A 13,886-nucleotide genomic window follows, 5' to 3' on the forward strand; every position below is an offset into this window, starting at 1 on the left:
CCAAGGTGAAAAAATATTAGTGTAGTAGGAATTTATTTTCAGTTTTCAAATGCATTTCTTTATAAAGGATAGCAAATAAGTATAATTTTGTGTTAAAATGACAAAGTTTTAAAAATTTCTCCATTCCCAATAAAACCTTCCCTGTAAGCCAGTGATTGGGGGAGGGGGGCATGCAGAAATCACATCTGAACTGTACTGTTATTGTTTTACATATTGTGAAATACAAGCTCTGTCTACATCTGGTTTCCAGAAACCATTATTCCAAACTCCTGGATTGTTATTTCTTTATTACGGTACTTCTGGAGCTGCTTATTTGTTATGGTGCCTGTATTCAGAGCATCCTCAATGGAGAACTGCTTGCCTGATTTTCTGTCATGAAGCACTGATGACTCTCCATTTGGTCCTATCAATGTGATCTCCTCCCAGTCACACTCCTGACTTTGAAGGTGAACAAACATGGCCAAGTTTATGAGCCCTTGACTGTAAGCCTCTTCTGGAGTCATTTCCTTGCTTGTGCCTGGATCAATGACCAATACAGAGCGTCGTAGATGACTCTCCCTCTGTTCCCTCTTTATTCTTGCAGCTGACAGGTTCTTCTGAAGCTTCTTGATTTCTTGGTCCTTCTCATCGTTAGTATTTCTCAGGTCTGAGAGCTCTTTCTCAATGGCAGCTAGTCTTAACTCAAGGTTTTCTCCATTTTGTAAAGGAGAGGATTCGGTCATGTATTTTGTTACGCTTGTTGTGACTTGGATTTCTGCTTGAAGATTGTCGATTTTATTCTTCAGTCGTTGGTTCTGCATTTCTAGGGTATACCTTTCATTTCGAATATACTCCAGTTCTTCATTTGCCCGTTTGTTAGCAAGTGATACATCACATAGTCTAGAGTTAATATCATTTAGCTGTTTATTTAATTCACAGCACCGATTTGATTCTTCTTCCAAGATTCTTCTCAGTCTTTCTGTGTCTAGTTCTGCCTCTGGGTTTCTCTGTATTTGAACTTTTTCAGAGAGAACTACTTTTTCTGGCACTTCCACTTTCGTCAGCATTGTACATTGTTTCAATTTCTCCAATTCTTTCTCAAGCAGTATACGTTTTTCCTGCTCCTCCTGCAACTTTTTTCTAAGGATGGAGTGTTCCCTGTCTGGTTGGGAGTCTTTCTGTAGGCCCTCATTTCGCTTCAACTCGGCTTTCTCCTTGGATTCCTTTTCTCTGGTCTCAAGGTCATTGAGCTGGACTTTCAGTCTCTGCAGTTCAGTTTCAGCTTTCTCCCGGGCACTGCTTTCATGCTTAAGCTCCTCCAACTGACAGTCTAAGTCAGACATCTGGCACTGGAGCTGGAAAAGCTCTTCTTTCAGGGCTATCTTTTGCTTCTGCTCATTGCTGATACTTTCGGATAGGGTTTGGTACTCTGATGTCAGCAGTGGATCTTCATCCAGTTTCACAATTTCCTGCTGGACAACCTCCACCTGTGAAAGGTGAGCCTTCCTCAGCTTGATCTTTTCCTCATTATCTGACCTAGTCCTTTCCAATTCCAAACACCTTTTCTGTTCCTCAGCAAGTTTCCTCTTCAGAGTGTTTAACTCCTCCTTGGTTGTAGGATCCTCGCAATACTGCACAACTTCATTTACAATCTCTTTAATCTCTACAGGGGGTTTGGTGTTTTTCAGCCTTTGAACCTCATCTTTAAGCTTAAGGATTTCTTTTTCATAACTTTCTGTTGTATATGTTTTGTCTACAATTTCATTTCTTAATTTTTCCAGCTCCTTTTCAGTCTCTGGGTCCATCTTATACTTCACAACTTCTTTCATGATTTCCTTACATTCATCTTGTGATCTGTTCCTTAGCATCTTCAACTCATCTTGGACAGCCTGCAGTTGAAGCTCTGCATCCTTACATCTTCTCTTCTGTTCAGTCAAATCATGATGGAGCTTTACCACCTCATTTTCTGCCTTTGGGTCAGGCCAAATAATTTCATGTGTTTTCTCCTGAACCTTGGATTCCTTCTTTTCCAGGCTTGAATTTTTCCTCTCAAGGTCTGCTTTTTCCTTCTCTGATGAATTGTGTTTTACTAATTCATCTTCATACTGCTGTCTAAGATCATCTACTTCTCTTTGTAGTACTGCAGTGTCTTCTTCCACCTGCAGAATCTCTTTGATGCATAATTTTTGCTCAGCTGTAGTCTTCTCCTTCTCTAATTCCTTCAGTTTCTCCTGAAGGATTCTCAGCTCCTCCTCAAGCTGTTTTCTCGCTGTACTTTCTTTTTGTTTGTTCTCCTGCAGAATTTGGTACTTACTTTCCAGCTGTGGGTCAGTAATAACCTTTATGACTTCTTCCTGTATTTCTACTTCCTGTTCTTTGGCTTTCACCTCTGTCAGTACACTGAGCTCCCTCTGAATTTCTTTGATTTCCTTTTCTTTGATTGCCCTCTCTCTCTTTAATTCATTCAGCTCATCATTCAGCCTTCTCAGCTCCTCCTCAGCTTTCCTGTCCTTTTCAATGCGCAGAACTTCTTTAACAATGTACTGTTGAGCATCCTTTCCCATCTCCTTTTCCAGCATGCACAGTTTGAACCGAAGGACCTCCAGCTCTTTTTCTAGGCCCCGGGTAACTCTCTGTTCCTGCAAGAGTTTTTGCTGAATTGTGGTAACCTCTTCCACAAGCTGTGGATCAAGAGCCTTTTTAATCAGCTCCTTCTTAACAATTGTGTCTTGTGAGGTCTGATTTTCCAGCAAGAAAATGTCATTCTGGATGGTTTGGATCTCTTTTTCAACATGTTTTCTGTAGTCACTTTCATTTTCCAGGTTCTTCTTTAACCTCCAGAGTTGTTCTGCTGGTGCCACCAACCTCAGAGACTTTATATTCTGCTGAAACATAAAAAATGTGTTTGCATCATATATTGATGTGTACTTTGCAATGTAAGGCAGAGGCTTTCACCGTGGGACATTTCAGATATAAGCTATATAAATTTGAAGGTGAGATAGAAATTTTGAACAAAAACCTTACTAATGTTTGTGTGTCCCCTCCATCATGTGCATGTTAAATTTTTCTTTGATCATTATTGAATAATACTGACTTCACAGATTCAGTTTATTCCAGTATAATTTAAAAGCTACAAAATTCATTTTGGAAGTACAGTTCTTCATTCATAAATTTGAGTAACCAATATTTTGCCAATATAAACTTTTGAGTTACCACTTCAAATTGCTTGCCAAAGCATCATTTGATGCACAGATAGTGATTGTGAATAGTAAGTTCTGCCTTCAGCCTTAAGTTTTTTTAAAACAGTGGAGAAAGTGGAAAAGAAGCAAAGAGAAGGTTAACAAGTTTTAGATGATCCTAAGCCTTCTATATCTTCCAGTTCTGACTTCACTTGAAGTGCTGCCTCTTTCTCAACCTGCACCACTCTGTAGTACCTCTGGTTTGGAGTTGATGTAGAGTTGTCTGTGCTTCAGGAAAGTACCATACAACTTACATTGTATTTTTTATTTTTTTTAAACAATTATTTCTTATTGTTATGGTTGTGTTGTATATTAGTGAATACCATGTAAAGTGTTCGGTAAAGAAGGGACTGAAGAGTGGAGTTACACATGCAGACACAGAATTCTCAGTACAGTCACTTAATCTAATCCCAATACTGTTTTTGCCAGAATACATTACCTGTGTTGCTGCATATAGAACTGGCGAGGGGCCTCTGGCCCGATCCGTGTCAAATTCAAACAAACAAATATTTTGAACCAACTTAACAAACCAACTTTTGGTCTCAGTTAAGTTCCTAAGTCGGAAACAAACTGTAGTCTGTTCCATAACTTAAACTTTAGATGAATGCTATACATAAAGGTTACTACTGAAGTGCTGAGGGTTGTAGTACACATTGTAACTGTGGTCAGCTTTTAAATAAAATATCATTATAAAATTAAACATTTTACAAATGTGTCTGACCTGGCAGAGGAGACTTTGTGCATATTCAAGGCTCTGAAGTCTTTGCTTGTTTATGGCATTAACTTCTGTAAACCTGGTTTCTATGGCAGACACCTGAGGAGAAAACACTTATTTTTAGACTTTTTTTTGTTTAAGTAGTCCCTAAATGCTTGATCAGGAGAGTTCTGACAGTGTCAGCTTTAAATACAAATGGCAGTTATAGTGATTATGTAATACCTACTGTTTATGGTTGTCTGTATTTCTCAAAAAAGTAATCACCTCATTTTTAACTTTCAAACCTGGAGATTCAAATGGTCTTCTTGTCCGCAGGACTTGACCTTCGTCAAGGTCAAGAATTGATTTAAATTGTTCAGTTTCACTTTCGTAGTCCTGAAAAGTTAAGCAGATTAAGGATGTATTATAATACTATAAAGAGAACAGAAATGTCTGATGTATATGAACACAAGTTATCAATTCACTCTGATGTTTTAAAAAAATTCCTCCTACCTTGACTGCTTCTTGATACACTTGTGCATTTTTTAGCACATCATGCAAATCAGACTCCTTCCTTGCAACATCAGACAATAGACTCTGTTCAGATAGGCCAAAAGGATATACTTTTAAAATGGCTTGTATCAAATTTAATATCCTATTTTCAATGTAAATTATGCATGTTTGTTACGTAAACAAATACTGTATGTGATACTGTTATTCAGCAGACACTAGATCAGCATAAAATCCTTGCAGTATTATATAAAGGTACTTACTCTTTGCTTTTTCAGTTTTGTTTCCACTTGTTTGACATCATCCATTTCTTGTGGTTCATAATTTGGTAGCTGGGAAAGCCATTCTTTTAGGTCATTGTATTTATTGTGATAGTTGTTATAAGCTGCTTTGGCTCTTTGTAGGCTTTTAGACCTATGAAGGATAATGAAATTACTGGATAGTACAATTATGGTTCAGTCATTCCTGCCTATCAGTGTTTCCAGCATTACATGCTGTCTTCAGCCTCAGAGTACTGTAATACATAATTCTAGAAAAGTTTGCTCACCTATTGTTGACCCGCTTGACCAGGTTTTCAAAGCGCTTTGCTAGCCTGTGGGCTTCTGCTTCCTGCCTGTCGATGTCAGGACAGTGCTCCTGCATTTGGCTGGCCACGTTTTCACAGCTCCACTTGGCAACTGAGAGGCTCTGCTGCATCTCAGAAATGGTAGGCTTCTTGGAGGCCAACTCAGACGAAATATCCTTTTAAAAGAAAAATACCGTATCCTGAAGAAAGTGCTACAGATGTATTACATGTGAAATTGAACAGACAGACAGAAGTTCCAGAACTTACAAAAAGGTCGTCCTGTAATCTTACAAGTGAGCCTATGTCAGGAGGCATAATTTCATCCTTTGTCAGTGCCATTTCATAGGTGGACAGAAGAGCCCTTACAGTTTGTAGAGCGCTCTCCAGACGATTGGAATTCAAAAGTCTGCAAAAGTCAATGAAAATCTTAAATCCAGAGCTTAATTTATGATTTTGCTGTTTCTGAAACATTTTCATTTTAAGTTGAAACGTAAAAAAGTGACATACCTGTCTTCTGCGCACTTCAGCAGCAAGTTGACCTTATTGTATTTGTTGTTGGCTTTATTGACATTTGTGAAAAGTTGAGAGGCAGCGGTGCATTTAGGGTTAGATGTTAGAAATGTGTCTGCTTCATGAACTTTGGAGTTTTTTTCAGGCACTATTTTTTTAATTAAGGTCCCAATATCCTAAAAAGACAATAAACTTTGTTGATCTTGATTGCAACTGAAACATTCCAGAATGCATATCCCAAATCCTAAAAATGGCAGTTCTTTGATGCTTTAATCTATTTAAATGCTGACATATCAAGTTCCTGATGTTTGCTGGTTACCTTTAGATCCTGCAGCCGATCGGAACTGTCCTGGAGTGGATGATTCTGCTGCAGTGGAGGCCGAAGACAATTGTAGATGGCTTTCTCCTGCTTTTCCAGATCACTAGTCACTTTTTCCAAGCAGGCCATCAGTCGAAGACACAACTGATCTTGGTTACCTGATAAATTATAAAAGTAAAACCAATTAAAATAGCATTACTTTCGTAACTCTTTTACAGGAAAGAAGCCATTGGTTTGTTTGAAAGTATACTTGTATGTAAGTACCAGCGACACTTGAGCTTGCTTTCTTAAGGACCTCAAGCTGATTCAGTAGTACGACCTTGTTGCTGGAGACCTTTTGTTTGAGAATTTTCAGCTGGTTTGAAATTCTGCATATGAAGGAAGCAGACAGTAAGATGCATTTTTAGCAGTGGAACTGAAAAACATGGCTTAACAGTCAGCAAAAGGACACCCACTTTTCTGAAAGAGAGATGGCTTCCGGGTCAGGTGGGGGGATTACAAAGCACACAGCAGGGACAGACAGCTGACATTCGGCCAAATCCTTCACATCCCATTTGGTTCCATTGTTGGCGAGCAGGGTGTACCTCTCTCCAAGAGTTATCTTCCCCTGTGTGAAATCCCAATAGGACAGGATCTGTCACCAATTTACCCTAGAGTGACATACATACATATAAAATCTATATAGAGATCTAGAGACATCTGTGAAGATGAAAAAGCTACAAAGTGCCTGAAAAGCAAAACAGCCTAAACCAAAAAAGCTTCCGCATATATGTAAGCATTTTAAAGCTTGAAAGAGAAAGAACCTCAAAGTGGATACTGAAGCAGGAATGGTAGGGGCAAGAGAAAGCAATCCTTTACCTTGTCTGTAACAAAGTCACATAGGGCCTCCACCTTTAGGGGCATCTTGAGCATCTCCCTGCGGAATTTTAGGGGACACACCTGCTGACTGCGCCTCTCCAAAGCCTTCACTCGTTCCTCGTGATGATCTAATTCTTCCACCAGGTCCTACCGAAATGCCAGCGCAGTGTAAACTGCCCCAATCGTACCTCACCATTTATATGTGAATGTATTAGAACTTCAGGGATGAAAAGGGTAGAACATGACTCACATCTATGCCAGAAATCAGACCCTCAATCTGGTACAAGTCTTTAAATGCAGGGATGTATTTCTGGTTCAGCTCTGCATCCAAACTATTCAGGAAGTCCTGAATGTCTCGTTCATCTTTGTAATACTGTATAAAGAATATACACACCCATGCTTCAGAAGCCATTTGGGGAAAATGTTCTTCAGTATGATGAGGATGGAAAAAAAAAATACCATCCGCCTAAAGGAATCTTCTGCATAAATTAGGCTTCAATTTTTAATTACTAGATGCTCTCAGAACTGCGCATCGAAATAATACTCAAATATTCATTGTGTTTTGCTACCATCAAAAGAAAAAATTAAAACAAAAATGTTCAAAACAGCCAAGTTGCTCCATTAAACATATTTCTGTATTTAAGAAGTTACATCAGCTACTTATAATTACAAGGGAACTCACTTTGTGATAATCTTCCATGTTGCTAAGGTGACTCTGCTCACAAATGAGCAGGCTATTGAACTCTTGCCAGTCTGCCTGAACTGCTTCCATGTGTGCCTAAAAGACACATTTGTCAGCATGGACAAGTATCTGCGGATAGCAATTTTTGCTCAAATTACAGGAGGTACCGACCTTAATAACATTTTTTCCTGGGTGGTTGGCAGCTATGAGCTTTTCCCCTTCATCGCACAAACTGGTAACAGCAGCCTCCTTCAATCCGAGACATTTGCGCACGTTCTGTTACATCCGGAAGAACAGTAAGAACATTATCGAAAGCTCTTCCATAGTTCACACTTTCACTCTTTACACAATGGTAGCGTTGCCTTTCCGTGCCTGGTTTATTGGTTTTGATGCGAGTTTTTATCTGGTTTGGTCTCCGCGGAGTCCTTGCCTCTTGTTCTCTCGGTGTTTTTGTGGGATTCCTGTGGGTGCTCCGCATTACTACCACAGTCCAAATAAGTATTTCAGGTGAACTGATGACTTTAAATGAGCGTGTGTACATGACTGCCCTGCAGTGGGCTTGCATTTCATCCAGGGTGTACCCTGCCTCACGCACCGTGTTTTTGGAATAGATTCCATCGTGATCCTCAACTGGAAAAGCAGTTATTGAGCACGGATGGATGGATGGATGGATGGACACAGTTGTGTATATTTTAAGTGATATATTTTGGTTTAAGCATCCAAGTCCAGCCTGCAACAGCAGTGTTATGAAGTTTTACTGTGACCTTTTTGTCACATTTTCTGTTAGCACTAAGATACCCTCTAAAGAACTGTTAGAAACACTTTGCCTTATGTATCCGAAAACTCGCGGCACACCTCGTGCTGTCTCTGTCGATACGGGTAATCCGCATTGGCATCGCTCCAGTCGTAGTTGATGCGGTCTTCCACCTGCCGATCCATCCAGTAGAGCTCAATGGTGCAGCGTAGCATGTAGTCCCGCAGGCTGAGCAGGTCCTGGTGCCATGCTGTTGATGTGGCCTAACATCAAATTCAGCACTGTCAGCACATGGTGTGACCAATGAGCAGGTGAAGAGGGAAAGAGATGGTCAAGTCAAGGCATGTCTGACGAAGCAGATTTTTCTCACCAACAGCGTGTTGTACTTCAGCTGCAAGTCACTCATGAGCTCCTGTAACAGAATAGGACTCAGTTGTTCATAGCGAAAAATTAGGGCAATGCTTGGAACAAGTTTTTTTAATGTTACCTTTGTCACTGACAAAGCACATGAACATAAACCGTATAAAAGCAGACCTTTTTCAATCCTTTTCAACAGTACTAAATTCGGCATATAATTAAATTCACCTTGTCATCACTGTCAGTTATGAGAGGTCCCAGAGCTTCAACTTCACTATGGAATATACTGTGTTCCTCCATTTGGCCCTCAACAGTAGGCAGGTCAGTCCCAAACCTCTTGCTGCTCAGACTGTCCTGTTGTACAAATACTGTGTTGTGATTATGTCCAAGGGTGAGACTCTAAAGACTGTCTTTACAATAAAATTGAAGGTTGCCAATATTATAGGTTTCAAAAGGTATTAAAAATGGGAAGGAGGCTATGATTATTCTCACCTGCCTCTCCATGATAATTTTTTCCCAGTTAATAGCGGGGAGCCTTTCTGAAGGTGCTGAGTTGTAAATTTTGTCATGGTTCTCATTAAGTTCCATAATTCTCTTTCTCAGCTGCTTGAGACTTGAACAACAAGCAAACAACCTAATTATCCCTCGTAAATTTCAATCCATGAAAACTCAATGCCAGTTCTATTTTTAGAAGATAGCATAAGAATTATTTCACACTGTTTCCCCTTATGAATCTGCATACTGAAAGTGACTTGTTACAATTTTACATATAAATTAAATATGTATCATACACTTACTCAAAACTATTTTAATTCATATATGCATTTCATTGTAATTCAGTTTGTCAACAAATTAAATTACTGGCTGAAATTACATGTAATTTTTAGGTTAATTTAATAAAGATAGTATCAGTTCGTTGGAGGATGTTTCATGTTGTAACATTCCTCTCTTCTTGTATTTTAACGGCACATGCCAGGACTTACTTTTCCTCCATTGTTTGTGTTTCTGGGTGCTTGAGACATGCAGCATCAGCAGCATCCTCCTCTACCTCCTTAAGTCTCTCCAGGGTGCTTTGTATTTTTCTTCTGGTGTAATTCATGAACATTGGTTCCTTCCCCTCATGAATCGCAACCTGGTCCTGCAAAAGCAAGTTTAAAAGGCTCTTGATTTGAACTGTGGGGAAAAAACATTGCCAAGAAATCTGAACGAAAAGTACTACAAGTCCTTTGTGCTGATTACTCACTCTGGCCAAGTTGTCTTCAGTTTCAGAGATGTTCCTTTCCACATTGTTCACTTTCTTCTGCAATTCCTCAGTCAGTGCTGAAAGCTCTGTGTTGGACTCTCTGGAAACAGTGCACAGTATACAAGAAGGGAAATAAAGTTAATAATACTAAGACCTATAATACTGTAATAAAGCTCTGTAGCATTACATAAATGATATCTGTCCTGTTGCTATGACTACACATGACTGATTTTGTCTTAATTACATTTATACATTTATTAATGCATGTTTGATTATTCTTTCATACTTGACAAGAGAGTGTATTTTATTGCTGTGGTCTCAGCACCCTTTAAAAATATGTGACAGACTCAAGTGTCTAAGTTTCTTCCACTACAAAAGTTAATATTTGACATTCACTGCAATTCCAATGCATTTTGAAAAACCTGGACACCCTTATGAAACTTCTTACCACTACATACAATAATCTTCTGCCCTTGTGCTATATTTATTTGAATCTGTATGTAGTGGTACCTTCTCGGTATATTGATTTTGTCTCAGTTACTCTGTTCTGTAGTTAATAAACATAAAATAAGTATTTATATATTTATATTAATAAGAACAACATATTTTCTGGAGCAGTTATTTCTAACACTGGTTTAGCCTTGAAGACTTTAAAGTTCTTTTTCCGTTGCTTTGCTTAGACTCTGTTTAGCCGGTATAATAATTTTTTAATTCAGATAGTTCTCTATAAAGCTGACTTACAAGGCTTTGTTTAATAAGTAGAGAGGAGGGCTTTTGCTATTCGTTTCATTTTTCAAACGTCAGACAAACCCAGTTCCTTGGAAGTGGATGCTCTCAGCATTATTGCAACCTATTGCAACTGTTAATTTATTACCGGCATGTTCTGTGGTAATGAAGTGCATAACATTACTAATCTGTGGATTTAATTAGCATTAGATAAATTTGGTGTTTTTAACATGCAGCCATGTGTCTTAACATTGCATCCAGGTGATTTAAGCACTTTTGACTTTCTTGTTAGCCAACTGAACAATTTATTTGAGTAAAGTTATTCTGCTTGATCTGAAATAACTCAAGATTAAAGCAGGTTTCCATCTTACATTTACTCACTTAGCAGACACTTTTCTCCAGAGTGACTTCCAATGAACTTTATGTAGTCTTATCAGCCCACACACCTTATTCCCCATGGTGACTTACACTGGGCCACTCATCCATATATCAGTGGAACACACTCGCTCTCTCTGTCACTCACACACTATGGGGAACCTGAACAGCATGTCTTTGGACTGTGGGAGGAAACCCACACAGACACGGGGAGAACATGCAAACTCCACACAGAGGGAGCGGGGATTGGACCCACCATCTCTCGCACCATCCAGGCGCTGTGAGCCACCAGCGCTACTCGCTGTGCCATCGTGCCACCCCTGGTGCCTGTGCAGCACCATCTAGCCCTCAAACTGTTTTCCTCTGTGTACTCCATGTTGTATAAATTTATTTACGTAAAAACTTCATGCAATTGAGTAACTATTTATAAATGTCACAGGAAAATAAAAAAAAAAATAGTTCTGTGGAGTTTGGAGTACATAAACATAAATGATGTGGTAGTATAATTTTGTGTTGTCATTGTTAAAGTTCTGTCAGAGCATTACTCACCCAAACTTAACACACAAGAGCCAGGCACACATAAGATAGGAAAATATGGTTAATGTGACTACAGACCATAAGTCCAATATCTAACTTTAATGCAAAGTGTCTCCACCATCTCGGTCATTTTTTTTCCTGTTCTGCACTTCAGATAGTGTACATATACAAAGTAAGACCCCCTTTGCGGTCATTTTTCAAGATCCTTTTCATTGGTATTTCTGAATTAAACCTTGTAAACAAACATAAGAGAAACCGAATGTCTGTTTTGGTCTTTGGTTTTCTTAAATGTCCATCAATTTAATTTTCATTCCATTAATTTTACCTTATTGTTGTATATCAGCAGGCAGCATCCGAGTGTTTAAATATAAATGTTTCATTAAAATGTTACATAATCAACAAAACACTTTGTCAGTTGCAGTTCACACGATCTACAACCTCTACAAAGAAACACAGACCAGTAGTTAAGGTATACCTGGGCATGGGACCCCAGCAGCAGAGAATTTCCACAATGACGACAATGAAATCGCCAGTTCACTTGACATTTGTTTGAAAGTAGAAGGCAACCAGAATACCCAGTAGGACAAGACTTCACATGGAAGTGCAGATTCAAAGCCACAGCTGAGCAGGTATAAAGTAACCTCACCTGTAGGCCTACCATAGACTGAGCCAGGTCTTCATGTATGTAAAATATGCATATGCCTCACTGAGCTACATTCCTTGGCTTCCCAAGAAACAACACCTTGACTAAACACGACGCCACGGGTGAAGTTCACATGCCGTACTGTTATCTCCTCTCCTATTTATGATATTAAGAGTTCTGACCGAGAACCCGTGTTTCCACTGCACTGTATGTGTAAAAAGGCAATCAAGACTCTTGTTCTGATCTTCTATGAATGAAGCAATAAAAAAAATCTCAGCCATTAGCAAACCACTTACAAACATAAGATAAACATGCCAAAGTTTTGTTTTAAAGAATTTCGACATGGAGTAGTAAGTACTGTGTGTAGTGTGTGTGTGTGTGTGCTGTAGCGCTGTCCTAACTTTTGTCTTACACAAAATTTGTTACCTTCCTTGCCTGACTTGAGAACTTTGAAAAGCATAAATGGTAAAAACTGTAAAACAGTGTTCGTTCATAGCATTCTGTAAGAATAAGAAGAAAAACAAAAACCCATGATCAGATGCAATGTGTTCAGCACATTTTGAAAGGTGTCCTGTGTCTGTCTATAGAAACTGTAGATATTTACATTTATTTAGCAGATGACGTTTTTTCCTCTAAGGAAACGTCCCATGAAGCCTAGCGTTAGCATACACACACACCTTATTCACCGTGCTAGATACACTACTTACACTGGGTTACTCATCCATACATCAGTAGAACACGCTCTCTATCACACACTACAAGTGAACCTGAACAGCATGGGGGGTAGAAGGAAACCAGAGCACCGGGAAAAAGCCCACGCAGACACGGGGAGAACATGCAAATTCCACACAGACTGGGCGGGGACCGAACCCACGTCCTCTCGTACCACCTACGTGCTGTGGCAGCAGCGCTACTCGCTGTGCCGCTGTGCCACCGTGCCGCCCTTAGAACTTTCCCGAAGAAGAACAACATCATGTGTATATCTGTTAATGATTACGGTATTATTACGGCTGTAAAACGCCGAAACTGACCTTAGTTGTTTTGTAAATGATTTACTGAGTAACACGCGCGACTTCGGGCTGCAAGCTGCGAAATCAAAAAAGTATCGATTCAATATATTGTATCGTCTCACATCCACAACGATCGGTGGACATTCAGCTCAAGAAAACTCTGTAACATGGTTTATGTAGATGACTGGGAGTCGTTGGCATCGTAGTGTTTGCTGCTGCTCCCTGAGAGATAGGAAGGTTGGTGGTTCGAAGCCCACTTCTAGCGAAGAAGTCCTTGATCTGTGTACTTTACCTTGAACTGACACAGTAAGAATATTCTGCTGCATGATCGGCTAAACAGGTGTTTTATCTGACATAGTTAGTCACCTTGCTCAAGGTTTCAGCTAAGGCAAAAAAAAATTCGAGCTTTAGTTTACATACAATAATAATCAGCAGCACAGCCTTAACTTACATGCTCTGCGAAGGAGGCAGGCTACCACTGGAGTCTTGCTTCTTCATAATGACACGTCCTTAGGTGGATCACCTGAACTTGTCCTCAGAGACGACACGTCCTCTCTTCTTCTTCAACATGCGCTACACCCCAAAGAGCGCGGGACCGCGCAGCGCGCACCACCCAAGTACCAGAGTTTTCTGCGTAGCACACGCCCCGGAGCCCAGTTTACACACACACACAGCTGTCAAACGAGGCACTGCTCGGCGGCAGAAACCCTGGTAAGATGTGGACTGGACTTCTTCCAACCAGGAGGAGTTCACCTGCAGTCTGTCAGCTCGCAGGTGGCTTTCCAGTGTATTATAATAATAAAAATAATAATAACCGTTCTTATTTTTACAATGTTATTATATATCTTTTGTTTACTTATATTCAGTACCACAGTATCTAAGTAT

General features: G+C 39.7%; 1 protein-coding gene across 2 annotated transcripts; it reads right to left on the reverse strand.

Moving 5' to 3' along the window:
- On the reverse strand, positions 1-13,612 carry LOC108927112 (periplakin-like). 2 transcript variants are annotated; one of them, XM_018740190.2, is made up of 22 exons: positions 13,453-13,612; positions 9,711-9,810; positions 9,451-9,605; positions 8,960-9,080; positions 8,696-8,821; positions 8,481-8,522; positions 8,212-8,373; positions 7,528-7,632; positions 7,357-7,452; positions 6,925-7,047; positions 6,675-6,821; positions 6,272-6,423; positions 6,081-6,184; positions 5,817-5,974; positions 5,495-5,673; positions 5,255-5,393; positions 4,970-5,163; positions 4,686-4,836; positions 4,426-4,509; positions 4,198-4,308; positions 3,940-4,032; positions 1-2,861 (listed from the first exon to the last, which is right to left on the reverse strand). In XM_018740190.2, exons 1-22 carry the CDS (start codon positions 13,497-13,499, stop codon positions 234-236), a joined length of 5,217 nt encoding a protein of 1,738 aa, XP_018595706.2. In that variant the 5' UTR covers positions 13,500-13,612; the 3' UTR covers positions 1-233. The 2 variants fall into 2 exon arrangements, with proteins under 2 accessions (XP_018595706.2, XP_018595697.2); XM_018740181.2 differs by having other exon boundaries at positions 1-2,864.
- Between the last annotated feature and the right edge of the window lie 274 nt (positions 13,613-13,886).

The sequence above is a fragment of the Scleropages formosus genome, chromosome 20 (genome assembly GCF_900964775.1).
Source record: "Scleropages formosus chromosome 20, fSclFor1.1, whole genome shotgun sequence".
NCBI classification, from domain to species: domain Eukaryota; kingdom Metazoa; phylum Chordata; class Actinopteri; order Osteoglossiformes; family Osteoglossidae; genus Scleropages; species Scleropages formosus.

Bases quoted from the DNA above. Each gene is read 5' to 3' on its own strand.
- LOC108927112 (XM_018740181.2), bottom strand. From the start codon at position 13,499: ATGAAGAAGCAAGACTCCAGTGGTAGCCTGCCTCCTTCGCAGAGCAT. The intron at 9,811-13,452 runs GTAAGTTAAGGC...CACTGTTTCCAG, and splicing joins CTGCCTCCTTCGCAGAGCAT to AGAGTCCAACACAGAGCTTT. The intron at 6,185-6,271 runs GTGGGTGTCCTT...CTTCATATGCAG, and splicing joins GCCATCTCTCTTTCAGAAAA to AATTTCAAACCAGCTGAAAA.